The following is an 18,807-nucleotide window of genomic DNA, read 5'->3' on the forward strand; positions in this document are numbered from 1 at the left end:
GTTCTAGGACAACATTTCCTTATGAACACAGGATTAATCTCATTATTTGATCGGTGACATCAGTGCCTAAATTGTCAAAGTCTCTCATCTCAGGTCAACTATTGTAAATGTACTTATGTTGGTGGTTATTTTATTTTAGCAGTTTTTAGGCTGTCTTTGAAGTGCTAATTAATGTCCAGTGCTAAATTTTGTAAAAGGATATCTCCATTATTGAACCATCAAATTATGCTAATTTACACTCGCACTAATAAATCCTTATTTACAATATTTTGCTTTTGACTGCTAAAATAAGTATATTAACAGTATCTACAAGCTGGATATATTATGATTATTATGTGTGTCATGGCCTTTTAACAGTATCTACAAGCTGGATATATTATGATTATTATGTGTGTCATGGCCTTTTAACAGTATATACAAGCTGGATATATTATGATTATTATGTGTGTCATGGCCTTATGCTTCTTGGTTATTTAGGCAAAGTTACAAACCTTTTTTTTCAATCTACAAAAAGCTCTTCACATGAAAACCAGCATCATTTTCAAGGTCTGTAATTTTCAAGATTTTTATCTTAAGGCCTATTGTTAACTTAAAACTTATATTGGAATGCAACTAAATTTTGCATAATTTGTAGAGGAACAGAAACTGTGAAAATATATTATTGCAAAACCATTTCAAACATCTTTTTCAGTAGATCCATTCGACTCTAAATTTGTGAAATGAAATTGCCATGGAAACAAGTTGGTTTACAGTATGTGACCAATGTAAATCATTTGATAACTGTTTGATGATATATCATCAACCATTATCTATGGCAGATCATAAGATGGGCCACAGTGGCCAAGTGGTTAAAGATGTCCTAATATATTATCACAAGCCCTCCACCTCTGCGTCATCAGTTCAAATCCTATGTAGGGCAGTCGTCAGGTACTGAACATTGGTTGATGGTTTTTAGCTCACCTGGCCCGAAGGGCCGGTGAGCTTATGTCATGGCGCGGCGTCCGTCGTCCGTCGTCCGTCCGTCCGTCAACATTTCCTTTAAATCGCTACTAGTCATAGAGTTCTGCATGGATTGTAACCAAATTTGGCCACAAACATCCTTGGGGGAGGGGGAACAGAACTTGTATAAATTTTGGCTCTGACTCCCTGGGGGCAGGAAGGGCGGGGCCCAATAGGGGAAATAGAGGTAAATCCTTTAAATCAATACTAGTCATAGAGTTCTGAATTGAATGTAACCAAATTTGGCCACAAACATCCTTGGGGGAAGGGGAACAGAACTTGTATAAATTTTGGCTCTGGTCCTAGGGGGCAGGAGGGGCGGGGCACAATAGGGGAAATAGAGGTAAATCCTATAAATCGCTACTTGTCCTAGATTTCTGCATGGATTGTAATCAAATTTGGCCACAAACATCCTTGGGGGAGGGGGAACAGAACTTGTTTAAATTTTGGCTCTGATCCCCCAGGGGCAGGAGGGGCGGGGCCCAATAGGGGAAATAGAGGTAAATCCTATAAATCGCTACTTGTCCTAGAGTTCTGAATGGAATGTAACCAAATTTGGCCACAAACATCCTTGGGGGAAGGGGAACAGAACTTGTATAAATTTTGGCTCTGGTCCCACGGGGGGAGGAGGGGCGGGGCCCAATAGGGGAAATAGAGGTAAATCCTTTAAATCGCTACTAGTCATAGAGTTCTGAATGGAATGTAACCAAATTTGGCCACAAACATCCTTGGGGGAAGGGGAACAGAACTTGTATAAATTTTGGCTCTGGTCCCCCGGGGGCTGGAGGGGAGGGGCCCAATAGGGGAAATAGAGGTAAATCCTGTAAATCGCTACTTGTCCTAGAGTTCTGCATGGAATGTAACCAAATTTGGCCAGTATCCTTGGGAGAATAAGAACTGAGTTTGTATAAATTTTGGCTCTGGTCCTAGGGGGCAGGAGGGGCGGGGCCCAATAGGGGAATTATAGGTAAATCCTATAAATAGCTACTTGTCCTAGAGTTCTGCATGGATTGTGACCAAATTTGGCCATAAACATCCTTGAGGGAAGGGGAACAGAACTTGTATAAATTTTGGCTCTGACCCCCTGGGGGCAGGAGGGGTGGGGCCCAATAGGGGATTTAGAGGTTAATATTAAAATTCCTTCAGAAAAGAAACAATGAACCTGTATTCAGAACATTACTTGGCATTACAAACCAGGTGAGGTCGTCAGGTACTGAACATTGGTTGATGGTTTTTCTCTAGATACTCTGGCTTTACTCCATCAACAAACCTGGAACATCCTTAAATGAACTTGGCTGTTAAGAAGTAAACTAATCAAACCCAATTGATGATAGATGTAGCACCATTACTTCTTCAGCTGATCTTAAAATAACACAAAACCTTCATTTATTTCCATTCATATTTATTCCTCTAAATCTAGTACACAGTATATTTACAATACAGACTAGAGTTTTTTGTCACATCCTAGTGGCCTGTCTGTAGTAGAGTTTTCTGTCACATGTCCAAGTGGCCTGTCTGTAGGAGAGTTTTCTGTCACACGTCAAAGTGGTCAGTCTGTAGGAGAGTCTGTCACATGTCCAAGTGGCGGTCTGCAGGAGAGTTTTCTGTCACACATCCAAGTGGTCTGTCTGTAGGAGAGTTTTCTGTCACATGTCAAAGTGGTCAGTCTGTAGGAGAGTCTGTCACATGTCCAAGTGGCCGTCTGCAGGAGAGTTTTCTGTCACACATCCAAGTGGCCTGTCTGTAGAAGAGTTTTCTGTCACACATCCAAGTGGTCAGTCTGTAGGAGAGTCTGTCACATGTCCAAGTGGCCGTCTGCAGGAGAGTTTTCTTTCACTCGTCCAAGTGGCCTGTCTGTGGGAGAGTTTTCTGTCACACATCCAAGTGGTCTGTCTGTAGGAGAGTCTGTCACATGTCTAAGTGGCCTTCTGCAGGAGAGTTTTCTGTCACACGTCCAAGTGGCCCGTCTGTAGGAGAGTTTTCTGTCACATGTCCAAATGGCCTGTCTGTAGGAGAGTTTTCTGTCACACATCCAAGTGGTCTGTCTGTAGGAGAGTCTGTCACATGTCTAAGTGGCCTTCTGCAGGAGAGTTTTCTGTCACAGATCCAAGTGGCCCGTCTGTAGGAGAGTTTTCTGTCACATGTCCAAGTGGCCTGTCTGTAGGAGAGTTTTCTGGCACACATCCAAGTGGCCTGTCTGTAGGAGAGTTTTCTGTCACACGTCCAAGTGGCCTGTCTGTAGGAGAGTTTTCTGTCACACGTCCAAGTGGCCTGTCTGTAGGAGAGTTTTCTGTCACACATCCAAGTGGCCTGTCTGTAGGAGAGTGTACTTAGTGATAAATTGTTGGTTGAGTTCTCCTTCCAGACATTTCACAGCTCTGAAGTGGATGTTCCCAGCATCCTCTGGCCGACCCTGTGGGTGAGTCTGTTCCAACTGTATATAATCAATCCAGAGATCTACAACAAACAAGAAATCAAGTTCAATCATTCATTTGGTAACCCTTCATAACTTTATGTACCATTTCCTCTATACTATTGGTTTTTTGATATTGTAGCTCAGGATTTCTACAACTACGTATGACCCCAATAACCTTGAACTTTTTAAGCATGATTTTGATCTCAAATGCATTGAATCTCAACACACAAACTATCTGTATGATCTAATGTTTCTACAAATACCTTTAGTGCATGTGTCCTTGACGATTTTTGCACATATTTGACCTAAATGACCTTGATATTTTTAGTATACAATTGATATTCGTAACCTTTTTCTACATATTTGACCTAACTGATCTAGAATGTCAAGGTTATTCATTCATTAAAGATAACAATTAAAATCCACAGCAACCAATATAAAGAAACAAATCGTCTGGCTTTTTACAAGTTTTGAAAGCAGATCATGAGTTGATATTTTTGTTTGCCAATAGACATAAACTTTTCATGGAGTCATTATGTTGTCACAACAGGAGCTGACAGTAGCAGACATGATGAGACAATGGTTCTAGTGCTAACAATGGTGATTCCAGAGAGGTGAAGCAACAGTGAACAATGTGTTCCTGCAGACGTCCATTAACAATTTAGTCAACATCATCCTCTCCAAATCGACAATGGAGTCACACATCATCCTCTCCAAATCGACAATGGAGTCACATGTAGACTCGTCTGTATCAATGTATAGTCAGTAGTGGATTGATTGTAGATGGCACACTGCTGAACAAACAATGGAGGATTCAGAAATAGAAATATTGAAAAGGATTATCATTGAGTGATAAAGCTAATGTACCAGACAAATGATAGACTTTAAAATACCATTATATTCATGCTTTTCTGATATATATGTAGATTGTGGTTCAGTAACCACCTCTATATAAAGACCACTTGCTTACTGACACCATTTTTAGGGGTTCCAAATCCTCAACACAATTTGACCTACCAGGTATGTATAAAGACCACCTAGCGAACAGACTATTTTTCTTTGTCTGTTGAGAGGTTTTTGTAGACAAGTTTGACTGTATATGGTCAAAAGAGAACAAACATTTATACCACAGACTGAGCTGTCGGTGTGGATTGACTTAACGATGCAGTGACATAATACTTCAGGGATTGGTTTATGAGTCTAGTTTAGGAAAACATTTTCACTGTAAATAGTAACTGTAACCCACCATGGGCTGTAAAATCACAGTACCAGTATCCCGACCTACTACCACGAATACAACTCCAGGGAGATGGGCCAGTCTCGCTGGCAACTAACATATAATTTAGGAGATTTTCAGTTTCTCTCGGTTTACGTAAGGGTGGCCATATGTATTCTCAGACACGCAATACAGTAATTAATACAATAACTGCTAAAGTGATCAATCAGCTCTGTTTTATCCTAGTCACGATCAACTGTTGTTTGGCAGAGAATATAATTTATTGATTAACCATTGGAATAAAAAAGAAATTTGAGTCATTTTGAACTAGTGATCATTTGGATGCGAAGACAAGTTTATGACAGTGTGGTAGCAATGATTAATTTTAAATTTGAATCCACAGATCTAGATATGAATCAAAACCATCCATTTATTACTAATTTGTACATCAGTAATTGTCAGATTTATAAAATACACCAGGGCCGCGATGGCCGAGTGGTTTAGAAATTCCCTGATATATTACCACAAACCCTCAACCTCTGGGTCACTAGTTGGAATCCAATGTGGCACAGTTTTCTCTGGGAACTCTGGCTTTCCTCCACCAAAAGCTGGCACATCCTTAAATGATCCAGGCTGTTATAAGACTGTTAAACTACTCAAACCTTTTCAATATAAAGTGGTGTAGGACTCACCAGCATTTGTAGACCCGAACTCTGATACAGCATCCTCGTAGGCTTGTCGTAGCAGTTTCATCTTTGGTTTGGCCTGAAATAATAAAATAATCTGGCACTTTGACAATAACAAGATTATCTGACATCTAAGGAACACATTAAGGGCTCATTGGTCTAATTGGATACAAAATTATGGTCCCACACAAAATATTGTAAGGAAAGACTGCACATAAAATCATCTAAATTTGACCCAGATTTGTAAGTAAAGATAGAGGAGAGAAACAGAAACCAGTTGGTTATCTACACCATTGTACACAAACTGTAGACTAATATACCTTAGGTATTACATGAATAGGTTTACAAGAGTTACCTCCCATCTCATGGGACCAATCTAGTTATCATAATAAATTCAGGTGCTCTAAAACGATCTGACTCATATAAGAATATCTCAAATATTTCATCTCCAGCTCAAGGTGTAAACAAAGAATAATATTTTTGAGTATTATTTCTGACATGGCTCACTGTCATTCATCAATTAATAAGTGTAACCCCTATTTTAAGAAAAGGTACTAATTTTCTGAATCAATAAGAAATACAATTGTGTACCAGGTATTAAGAATATACATGAATAACCAAGAAAAATTGAAATTGAATTTCCACCGAAATTGTTATTTTATATAGACCATTTATGATAAAAATTGCATTATTTGAAATGAAGACTGCTGTTTATATAAAGCAGATAATTTAATTCCCTGTTAGCTTCTGGACCTAAGATACAGACAATTTGACCTATTGAACCATACAATAACCTTAGATGACACAATAACTCCCCTACAGCTTACAGACAGATACCAATAACAAGGGTGTAAGAAAAGGTCACTATCTAGGAGACAAGGTAAATACAGAACAACAGTCTTTCATCAAATTCACCTATAGATAATATTGGTAACATTTTATATACAGGACCTATAGTAAGGTTTCCAGATACATAGCCAATGTGGCTAAATTATAATTTACCATTTATTAGTACCACCTTCCGACATCACAAATCACATCAAAATATGATGTCTCAATCACTGGATGATGGGGCTAATTGATGGTAAATGGTACTTCAACAAAATTTACAAATGAAACTACTGCCTAAATACCAGGTTCTGTCTTAAAATCAAGTTATAACTATACACCAATTATGGGTTGTAAGTTGGAATCCTATGTGGGTTATTCTTGGTGTCATCTATTTTGGGTATGTTTTGTATATCAGCTTTTACTTACTAATTCGCTCTACATTATATACAAATACATGTAGGATTTCAAATGAAGGGAAAATTGAAAGCTTTTGTAGATGTTATTTCTTTAGATAAACACTTCATTATGTGTAATGAGTTAGGGACCTGACCATCTGATCATCTATTAATGAAAAACTAACATCTGAAGGAGATAATGGAGTATTTCTTTATAGATCCTGTCATATCTTAATTATCTCCTAATAACCTGTCATCATCTCTACCATCCCTTTAATGATGTATTACAAAAAAACCACAACAATCTCTCTACAACCATTTTGTACAGCATCATTGATTTTCAAAAAGCCTTTTTTCATAAGACCTTGAAAGGTATAAGGCTGCAGCTTTCACAGTAATTACAATACCATTAACCATTTCTTTTGTTTAGCTATAGACAGAACAATAACCACACTAGCTAGTTAATGACAGTGGTCTGTAGGTACTCTGATAGGAAATGTTAATCTCTTAAATCTCCCATCAGATTACTAGAGACTCTGAATGGCGATGGACATATTGGCATGATTACATGGTACCCAAGGTCATAATAATGGTAGTATATATATCGTCAGTACTGGACAAGGCATCGGTACCCAGGGTCATAATGGTAATGGTAGTATATATATCCCCAGTACTGTACAAGGCATCGGTACCCAGGGTCATAATGGTAAGGGTAGAATAAATACTGTACAAGGCATAGGTACCCAGGGTCATAATGGGAAGGGTAGTATATATATCACCAGTACTGTACAAGGCATCGGTACCCAGGGTCATAATGGTAAGGGTAGTATATATATCCCCAGTACTGGACAAGGCATAGGTACCCAGGGTCATAATGGTAAGGGTAGTATATATATCCCCAGTACTGTACAAGGCATAGGTACCCAGGGTCATAATGGTAAGGGTAGTATATATATCCCCAGTACTGTACAAGGCATAGGTACCCAGGGTCATAATGGTAAGGGTAGTATATATATCCCCAGTACTGTACAAGGCATCGGTACCCAGGGTCATAATGGTAAGGGTAGTATATATATCCCCAGTACTGTACAAGGCATCGGTACCCAGGGTCATAATGGTAAGGGTAGTATATATATCCCCAGTACTGTACAAGGCATAGGTACCCAGGGTCATAATGGTAAGGGTAGTATATATATCCCCAGTACTGTACAAGGCATCGGTACCCAGGGTCATAATGGTAAGGGTAGTATATATATCCCCAGTACTGTACAAGGCATCAGTACCTTGGGTCATAATGGTAAGGGTAGTATATATATCCCCAGTACTGTACAAGGCATCGGTACCCAGGGTCATAATGGTAAGGGTAGTATATATATCCCCAGTACTGTACAAGGCATCGGTACCCAGGGTCATAATGGTAAGGGTAGTATATATATCCCCAGTACTGTACAAGGCATCGGTACTCAGGGTCATAATGGTAAGGGTAGTATATATATCCCCAGTACTGTACAAGGCATCGGTACCCAGGGTCATAATGGTAAGGGTAGTATATATATCCCCAGTACTGTACAAGGCATCGGTACCCAGGGTCATAATGGTAAGGGTAGTATATATATCCCCAGTACTGTACAAGGCATCGGTACCCAGGGTCATAATGGTAAGGGTAGTATATATATCCCCAGTACTGTACAAGGCATAGGTACCCAGGGTCATAATGGTAAGGGTAGTATATATATCCCCAGTACTGTACAAGGCATCGGTACCCAGGGTCATAATGGTAAGGGTAGTATATATATCCCCAGTACTGTACAAGGCATAGGTACCCAGGGTCATAATGGTAAGGGTAGTATATATATCCCCAGTACTGTACAAGGCATCGGTACCAGGGTCATGTAAGGGTATCCCAGGTCATAATGGTAAGGGTAGTATATATATCCCCAGTACTGTACAAGGCATCAGGTACCCAGGGTCATAATGGTAAGGGTAGTATATATATCCCCAGTACTGTACAAGGCATCGGTACCCAGGGTCATAATGGTAAGGGTAGTATATATATATCCCCAGTACTGTACAAGGCATCGGTACCCAGGGTCATAATGGTAAGGGTAGTATATATATCCCCAGTACTGTACAAGGCATCGGTACCCAGGGTCATAATGGTAAGGGTAGTATATATATCCCCAGTACTGTACAAGGCATCGGTACCCAGGGTCATAATGGTAAGGGTAGTATATATATCCCCAGTACTGTACAAGGCATCGGTACCCAGGGTCATAATGGTAAGGGTAGTATATATATCCCCAGTACTGTACAAGGCATCGGTACCCAGGGTCATAATGGTAAGGGTAGTAGTATATATATCCCCAGTACTGGACAAGGCATCGGTACCCAGGGTCATAATGGTAAGGGTAGTATATATATCCCCAGTACTGTACAAGGCATCGGTACCCAGGGTCATAATGGTAAGGGTAGTATATATATCCCCAGTACTGTACAAGGCATCGGTACCCAGGGTCATAATGGTAAGGGTAGTATATATATCCCCAGTACTGTACAAGGCATCGGTACCCAGGGTCATAATGGTAAGGGTAGTATATATATCCCCAGTACTGTACAAGGCATCGGTACCCAGGGTCATAATGGTAAGGGTAGTATATATATCCCCAGTACTGTACAAGGCATACGGTACCCAGGGTCATAATGGTAAGGGTAGTATATATATCCCCAGTACTGGTACAAGGCATCGGTACCCAGGGTCATAATGGTAAGGGTAGTATATATATACCCCAGTACTGTACAAGGCATCGGTACCCAGGGTCATAATGGTAAGGGTAGTATATATATCCCCAGTACTGTACAAGGCATCGGTACCCAGGGTCATAATGGTAAGGGTAGAATAAATACTGTACAAGGCATCGGTACCCAGGGTCATAATGGTAAGGGTAGTATATATATCCCCAGTACTGTACAAGGCATCGGTACTCAGGGTCATAATGGTAAGGGTAGTATATATATCCCCAGTACTGTACAAGGCATCGGTACCCAGGGTCATAATGGTAAGGGTAGTATATATATCCCCAGTACTGGACAAGGCATCGGTACCCAGGGTCATAATGGTAAGGGTAGTATATATATCCCCAGTACTGTACAAGGCATCGGTACCCAGGGTCATAATGGTAAGGGTAGTATATATATCCCCAGTACTGTACAAGGCATCGGTACCCAGGGTCATAATGGTAAGGGTAGTATATATATCCCCAGTACTGTACAAGGCATCGGTACCCAGGGTCATAATGGTAAGGGTAGTATATATATCCCCAGTACTGACAAGGCATCGTACCCAGGGTCATAATGGTAAGGGTAGTTATATCCCCAGTACTGGGTCATACCCATGGTCATAATGGTAAGGGTAGTATATATATCCCCAGTACTGTACAAGGCATCGGTACCCAGGGTCATAATGGTAAGGGTAGTATATATATCCCCAGTACTGTACAAGGCATCGGTACCCAGGGTCATAATGGTAAGGGTAGTATATATATCCCCAGTACTGTACAAGGCATCGGTACCCAGGGTCATAATGGTAAGGGTAGTATATATATCCCCAGTACTGTACAAGGCATAGGTACCCAGGGTCATAATGGTAAGGGTAGTATATATATCCCCAGTACTGTACAAGGCATCGGTACCCAGGGTCATAATGGTAAGGGTAGTATATATATCCCCAGTACTGTACAAGGCATCGGTACCCAGGGTCATAATGGTAAGGGTAGTATATATATCCCCAGTACTGTACAAGGCATCGGTACCCAGGGTCATAATGGTAAGGGTAGTATATATATCCCCAGTACTGGACAAGGCATCGGTACCCAGGGTCATAATGGTAAGGGTAGTATATATATCCCCAGTACTGTACAAGGCATCGGTACCCAGGGTCATAATGGTAAGGGTAGTATATATATCCCCAGTACTGTACAAGGCATCGGTACCCAGGGTCATAATGGTAAGGGTAGTATATATATATCCCCAGTACTGTACAAGGCATCGGTACCCAGGGTCATAATGGTAAGGGTAGTATATATATCCCCAGTACTGTACAAGGCATAGGTACCCAGGGTCATAATGGTAAGGGTAGTATATATATCCCCAGTACTGTACAAGGCATCGGTACCCAGGGTCATAATGGTAAGGGTAGTATATATATCCCCAGTACTGTACAAGGCATCGGTACCCAGGGTCATAATGGTAAGGGTAGTATATATATCCCCAGTACTGACAAGGCATCAGGTACCGGTCATAATGGTATGGGTCTATAATACCAGGGTAAGGGTAAGTATATATATCCCCAGTACTGTACAAGGCATCGGTACTCAGGGTCATAATGGTAAGGGTAGTATATATATCCCCAGTACTGTACAAGGCATCGGTACCCAGGGTCATAATGGTAATGGTAGTATATATATCCCCAGTACTGTACAAGGCATCGGTACCCAGGGTCATAATGGTAAGGGTAGTATATATATCCCCAGTACTGGACAAGGCATCGGTACCCAGGGTCATAATGGTAAGGGTAGTATATATATCCCCAGTACTGGTACAAGGCATCGGTACCCAGGGTCATAATGGTAAGGGTAGTATATATATCCCCAGTACTGTACAAGGCATCGGTACCCAGGGTCATAATGGTAAGGGTAGTATATATATCCCCAGTACTGTACAAGGCATGGTACCAGGGTCATAATGGTAAGGGTAGTATATATATCCCCAGTACTGTACAAGGCATAGGTACCCAGGGTCATAATGGTAAGGGTAGTATATATATCCCCAGTACTGTACAAGGCATCGGTACCCAGGGTCATAATGGTAAGGGTAGTATATATATCCCCAGTACTGTACAAGGCATCGGTACCCAGGGTCATAATGGTAAGGGTAGTATATATATCCCCAGTACTGTACAAGGCATCGGTACCCAGGGTCATAATGGTAAGGGTAGTATATATATCCCCAGTACTGGACAAGGCATCGGTACCCAGGGTCATAATGGTAAGGGTAGTATATATATCCCCAGTACTGTACAAGGCATCGGTACCCAAGGTCATAATGGTAAGGGTAGTATATATATCCCCAGTACTGTACAAGGCATCGGTACCCAGGGTCATAATGGTAAGGGTAGTATATATATATCCCCAGTACTGTACAAGGCATCGGTACCCAGGGTCATAATGGTAAGGGTAGTATATATATCCCCAGTACTGTACAAGGCATCAGGTACCCAGGGTCATAATGGTAAGGGTAGTATATATATCCCCAGTACTGTACAAGGCATCAGTACCTTTGGTCATAATGGTAAGGGTAGTATATATATCCCCAGTACTGTACAAGGCATAGGTACTCAGGGTCATAATGGTAAGGGTAGTATATATATCCCCAGTACTGTACAAGGCATCGGTACCCAGGGTCATAATGGTAAGGGTAGTATATATATCCCCAGTACTGTACAAGGCATCGGTACCCAGGGTCATAATGGTAAGGGTAGTATATATATCCCCAGTACTGTACAAGGCATCGGTACCAGGGTCATAATGGTAAGGGTAGTATATATATCCCCAGTACTGGACAAGGCATCGGTACCCAGGGTCATAATGGTGGTAGTATATATATCCCAGTACTGTAAGGCATGGTACCAGGGTCATAATGGTAAGGGTAGTTATATATATCCCCAGTACTGTACAAGGCATCGGTACCCAGGGTCATAATGGTAAGGGGTAGTATATATATCCCCAGTACTGTACAAGGCATCAGTACCAGGGTCATAATGGTAAGGGTAGTATATATATCCCCAGTACTGTACAAGGCATCAGTACCTTGGGTCATAATGGTAAGGGTAGTATATATATCCCCAGTACTGTACAAGGCATCGGTACTCAGGGTCATAATGGTAAGGGTAGTATATATATCCCCAGTACTGTACAAGGCATCGGTACCCAGGGTCATAATGGTAAGGGTAGTATATATATATCCCCAGTACTGGACAAGGCATCGGTACCCAGGTTCATAATGGTAATGGTAGTATATATATCCCCAGTACTGGACAAGGCATAGGTACCCAGGGTCATAATAGTAATGGTAGTATATATATCCCCAGTACTGGACAAGGCATCGGTACCCAGGGTCATAATGGTAAGGGTAGTATATATATCCCCAGTACTGGACAAGGCATCGGTACCCAGGGTCATAATGGTAATGGTAGTATATATATCCCCAGTACTGGACAAGGCATATCGGTACCCAGGGTCATAATGGTAAGGGTAGTATATATATCCCCAGTACTGTACAAGGCATAGGTACCCAGGGTCATAATGGTAAGGGTAGTATATATATCCCCAGTACTGGACAAGGCATCGGTACCCAGGGTCATAATGGTAAGGGTAGTATATATATCCCCAGTACTGTACAAGGCATCAGTACCTTGGGTCATAATGGTAAGGGTAGTATATATATCCCCAGTACTGTACAAGGCATCAGTACCCAGGGTCATAATGGTAAGGGTAGTATATATATCCCCAGTACTGTACAAGGCATCGGTACCCAGGGTCATAATGGTAAGGGTAGTATATATATCCCCAGTACTGTACAAGGCATCGGTACCCAGGGTCATAATGGTAAGGGTAGTATATATATCCCCAGTACTGGACAAGGCATCGGTACCCAGGGTCATAATGGTAAGGGTAGTATATATATCCCCAGTACTGTACAAGGCATCGGTACTCAGGGTCATAATGGTAAGGGTAGTATATATATCCCCAGTACTGTACAAGGCATCGGTACCCAGGGTCATAATGGTAAGGGTAGTATATATATCCCCAGTACTGTACAAGGCATCGGTACCCAGGGTCATAATGGTAAGGGTAGTATATATATCCCCAGTACTGTACAAGGCATCAGTACCTTGGGTCATAATGGTAAGGGTAGTATATATATCCCCAGTACTGTACAAGGCATCAGTACCTTGGGTCATAATGGTAAGGGTAGTATATATATCCCCAGTACTGGACAAGGCATCGGTACCCAGGGTCATAATGGTAAGGGTAGTATATATATCCCCAGTACTGTACAAGGCATCGGTACCCAGGGTCATAATGGTAAGGGTAGTATATATATCCCCAGTACTGTACAAGGCATCGGTACCCAGGGTCATAATGGTAAGGGTAGTATATATATCGCCAGTACTGTACAAGGCATCGGTACCCAGGGTCATAATGGTAATGGTAGTATATATATATCCCCAGTACTGTACAAGGCATCGGTACCCAGTGTCATAATGGTAAGGGTAGTATATATATATCCCCAGTACTGTACAAGGCATCGGTACCCAGTGTCATAATGGTAAGGGTAGTATATATATCCCCAGTACTGGACAAGGCATCGGTACCCAGGGTCATAATGGTAAGGGTAGTATATATATCCCCAGTACTGGACAAGGCATCGGTACCCAGGGTCATAATGGTAAGGGTAGTATATATATCCCCAGTACTGGACAAGGCATCGGTACCCAGGGTCATAATGGTAATGGTAGTATATATATCTCCAGTACTGGACAAGGCATCGGTACCCAGGGTCATAATGGTAAGGGTAGTATATATATCCCCAGTACTGTACAAGGCATCGGTACCCAGGGTCATAATGGTAAGGGTAGTATATATATCTCCAGTACTGGACAAGGCATAGGTACACTAGATTTATTATGTAATTGTAGTGAGGATGTCCCTGCCATGGACACATATTGGTTCCCAAGGGTCATCCATGGTATTATACAGCCATAGATATATTTGGGGTAGCAGGAACTAATGAAGGTCCAGCTGTGAACAAAGTATGAATGGAGGCTGGGAATCCTAGAAATATCATTGACCATGTAAGTGGACATCTAGATTGACCAGGCACCCCTGGATTTCAATGTCCAGTGACCACATCTTTCATTATCCTCGGACCCACGTCCTACAGCCATATCATCAGCCCTTCTTACATTACAAACGTAATGCTCCTGGTCATCCATTAATCTGGGTAATCTACCATGACCATCACATACACTTCTCACAAAGCATGACCATTTCACAACAGTGTTGGGCGAGGAAATTAATTTTGATAATGTTATTATTAATCATATAATGTAGGTAGGAGACAGGCATCAGTCATCCTGGTCCATCGGGGAGAGGAAGAATAAAAGGCCTCTCTAAATAACACAGAGGGAGGTGAGATTGGGAGATTACATATAGAGATGATTGATGGCCATATTAATGTTCAAGGGCAACAAAAAGTCCACAGGGCTTGTAAATCACTGTACAAAAGGATAGAACACCCTAACAAAAGGTCTATACGGCCTGTATATCACTGTACAAGGAGAGGATAGAACATCATAACAAAAGGTCTATAGGGCCTGTATATACCTGAACAAGAGGATAGAACACCCTAACAAAAGGTATATATGGTCTATACATCACTGTACAAGAGGATAGAACACCCTTACAAAAGGTCTATAGGGCCTGTATATCACTGTACAAGAGGATAGAACATCATAACAAAAGGTCTATAGGGCCTGTATATACCTGAACAAGAGGATAGAACACCCTAACAAAAGGTATATATGGGTCTATACATCACTGTACAAGAGGATAGAACACCCTTACAAAAGGTCTATAGGGCCTGTATATACCTGAACAAGAGGATAGAACATCCTAACAAAAGGTATATATGGTCTATACATCACTGTACAAGAGGATAGAACACCCTTACAAAAGGTCTATAGGGCCTGTATATACCTGAACAAGAGGATAGAACACCCTAACAAAAGGTATATAGGGCCTGTGTATATCACTGTACAAGAGGATAGAACACCCTAACAAAAGGTCTATAGGGCCTGTATATAACTGTACAAGAGGATAGAACATCCTAACAAAAGGTCTATAGAGCCTGTATAACACTGTACAAGAGGATAGCACACCCTAACAAAAGGTCTATAGGGCATGTGTATCACTGTACAAGAGGATAGAACACCCTAACAAAAGGTCTATAGGGCCTGTATATCACTGTACAAGGAGATAGAACATCATAACAAAAGGTCTATAGGGCCTCTATAGGGCCTGTATATACCTGTACAAGAGGATAGAACATCCTAACAAAAGGTCTATAGAGCCTGTATAACACTGTACAAGAGGATAGCACACCCTAACAAAAGGTCTATAGGGCATGTGTATCACTGTACAAGGAGATAGAACATCCTAACAAAAGGTCTATAGGGCCTGTATATAACTGTACAAGAGGATAGAACACCCTAACAAAAGGTCTTTAGGGCTTAAAAAGAGGTTTATATGGCCTGTATTTTGCTGTCTAAAAGGATACATTCCAACAAAAGTAAATTCAATGTCCATGTTCGTCATCTCTGATACAATTTGAAATATAGGAATAATGAACCACAAGTCTTTCTTAGAAGTCATCAAGGGGACAGACATGGATTGTTTTAACCCATGCTCCTAATCCTACCACAGGATCAATAGGAAGCAGTAATCAATGGAAAACTAAATACCAAGACAAATTGTAGATAGGAGGCAGTCATGGCAGATACTGAGAATGTATTTGATGGTTTACTGCCTTAATGACTTGTTTTACTGGGGAAGTTGTGTAAGGTTATCTGACATGCCAGAATACAACAAAAAATGTTATCTCGTGCAAAATGTCTTTTGTCTGTTCAATCGTCAAATATTTTTCATTTTATAATCAATAATACATAATAAACCATTCCTGGCTGGGCAATTCTTTATTTCAACCCGTACCATAGTATATGCTTGACAGACTTCTAAAACAATGGAATCTACATACATGTATTTTTACTAACCAACAAATGATTTAGTAACCTTTGAGGATCATGTGGTAGATTAGTCTTTGGCTAAATTTATCCTATCCTCTTAAAAAGAATCTCTGTAATTTGAGGTATAAAGGTACTGTAAATAATGAAATGTGCCAATATTTCAGGTTTATTAGAAATGCACATATCACTGTTTATGGGTAAGAGCTTACCTGGGCCATTTCCATTTTAATATACTCCTTAATAATCTGTAGAGGTACAAGCCCTGCCTGCATGAACCTGAAACAAAGGGGATACTGTTATTAGAACATATATATACTAAAGAAAAATGCCTGACCACTGGGGTAATTAAATCTCCTGTTATTAATTATCCATACAGGCCTCCATGTATTGGAGACAACATATACTAGTTTGCCTGACAAGGTCCCATCACCGAGCCAATCTCAACCAACCGAAAATAAAAAAAATCAATTTACAAACAGCTCCCCGGTCATTAATAGATTTTTAGGTGAAAATACAGCATTTTTCAGCTTAATTGATTACAAGGTCACGGAGCTGCTAACGTCCCATTGGTTTGTGATATAGGGTAGGTAAAGTGAAGGGCGACTCTGGGAACGCAGCTAACTTCTCACATCAACTGTATATCAGCTTTTCTAAACCAGTGGCATTATATCTAAATATCAGCTTAATTTCTTACAGTTGATTTGTTGAATGTGACAAGTTAAGCTGGCTGCAGATCCCCACACAAGCAATCACTGTCTTCTGAATGGTGTGAGAAATCAAACTCGGGGCAAGGACAATTGTCGTGTCAAGTGGGCTTACAGTGCGACTGGAGCTTGACGACATGGGACCGATATTGTGCCACATAATCTCAGCATACACAACACATTTCATCACATTTTGCAGGATTATGAAAACGTTTCCAAGGTTGTGAAAGATCTCACATCATATCAATTTACACTAAAATTACACACATTTGTGCATTTTCAAGTTCCAAATTAAATTTCAGTATTTTTTAAGTCGAAAATAGAACTCAAGGTGAAATGGAAAATTAAATGTCAGATCTCAAGAGATTTAAAACTAACTGAACATAGCATCTGATGGAGAATTATATGATTGGTTTATAGGGGGAAAATACTGGCGCTTTTAGAGAGAGAAACTATGGGCTCTATGATAGAGGGAAAATATGAACACTTTTACAGAAGGAAAATATAGGCTCTTTGACAGAGGAAAAATACAGACTCTTTGCTCTTTTATAGAGGGAAAATAGAAAATATGGGCTCTTTGAAAGAGGGGAAACCTATGTTTTTAGAGAGAGAAAATGTAGGATTTGTTTACCTTTTGTAGAGGTCTCTGGTTTTACTGATGCCTGCCGTCAGGTAGATCCATTGTAAGTACAGCACCTTTACAGGGCCAGACACAGAACTATGGCAACTCACACCCTTCTGTTGATATCAATCACATCCTAATTAATTACCAGGTATTTCTTGACTATAAGGCAGAAATAAGTTTAGTAAAAAAATTTCTTCAAATCAATACTTTAAGTCAGCCATACTTGAGATTTCATAATGGACTGGTCTGGTCTTTGGTTTAGAAAGGTTTAAATGTGACTTCAGGGGTGAATGTAACAGTTTGGCAAGCTATTCGATGTAATGAAAATGACACATATTTAAACATTAAATAACTGTTACTCAGGACATAAATGAACATCTGATAATGATGACACCGCCACCCTGATCTGATTATCTTTACATCAGATTTATTTTACTTTACCACATTGATATATATTGTTATCATTTTATAATCTTTACATTTATCAAATGATTCTGGTATGATTTTATAATCTTTACATTTATCAAATGATTCTATCACTTTGAAAAAAAAATTAACCCTTAATTTTTAGAGTTGTCACCCCTTATGGGATTAACTCACCTCAAATAAGGTTGTTGTGGAATCTGATTGGTTGCTGATACAGAAGTCTAGAATCAACCGCCACAGAGGAAGACTTTTCTGCAATGGAGAAAAAATCATTTGAAAAGGACTACTCAGTTTTAGTTTTTACCATTTGTGAAAATGTCCTAACTCTTTACTTTTGAAGATGGTGGTTATCACATGGCTGATCTACATACACAAGTCAGACTTCAAATTCACCACCACATTCTTACATACACAAGTCAGACTTCAAATTCACCACCACATTCTTACATACACAAGTTAGACTTCAAATTCACCACCACATACTACATAACCACATACTACATACACAAGTCAGACTTCAAATTCACCACCACATACTACATACACAAGTCAGACTTCAAATTCATCACCACATACTGCATACATAAGTCAGACTTCAAATTCACCATCACATACTACATACACAGTCAGACTTCAAATTCACCACC

At 40.4% G+C, this 18,807-nt stretch overlaps 1 protein-coding gene across 1 annotated transcript in view; it reads right to left on the minus strand.

Moving 5' to 3' along the window:
• Positions 1 to 2,384: 2,384 nt before the first annotated feature.
• Positions 2,385 to 18,807, minus strand: part of LOC138324244 (U3 small nucleolar RNA-associated protein 6 homolog) — a 123,196-nt gene continuing 106,773 nt past the window's right edge. Inside the window, exons 13-17 of the mRNA XM_069269320.1 lie at positions 18,335 to 18,412; positions 17,741 to 17,847; positions 16,615 to 16,681; positions 5,324 to 5,396; positions 2,385 to 3,456 (exon numbers count right to left, since the gene is read on the minus strand). Of these exons, the coding sequence (XP_069125421.1) occupies positions 3,293 to 3,456; positions 5,324 to 5,396; positions 16,615 to 16,681; positions 17,741 to 17,847; positions 18,335 to 18,412 (489 nt within the window). The 3' untranslated portion in view covers positions 2,385 to 3,292. The remainder of the gene's footprint in view (positions 3,457 to 5,323; positions 5,397 to 16,614; positions 16,682 to 17,740; positions 17,848 to 18,334; positions 18,413 to 18,807) is intronic.

This window comes from Argopecten irradians, chromosome 5 (assembly GCF_041381155.1).
Source record: "Argopecten irradians isolate NY chromosome 5, Ai_NY, whole genome shotgun sequence".
In the NCBI taxonomy this organism is placed as follows: Eukaryota; Metazoa; Mollusca; class Bivalvia; order Pectinida; family Pectinidae; genus Argopecten; species Argopecten irradians.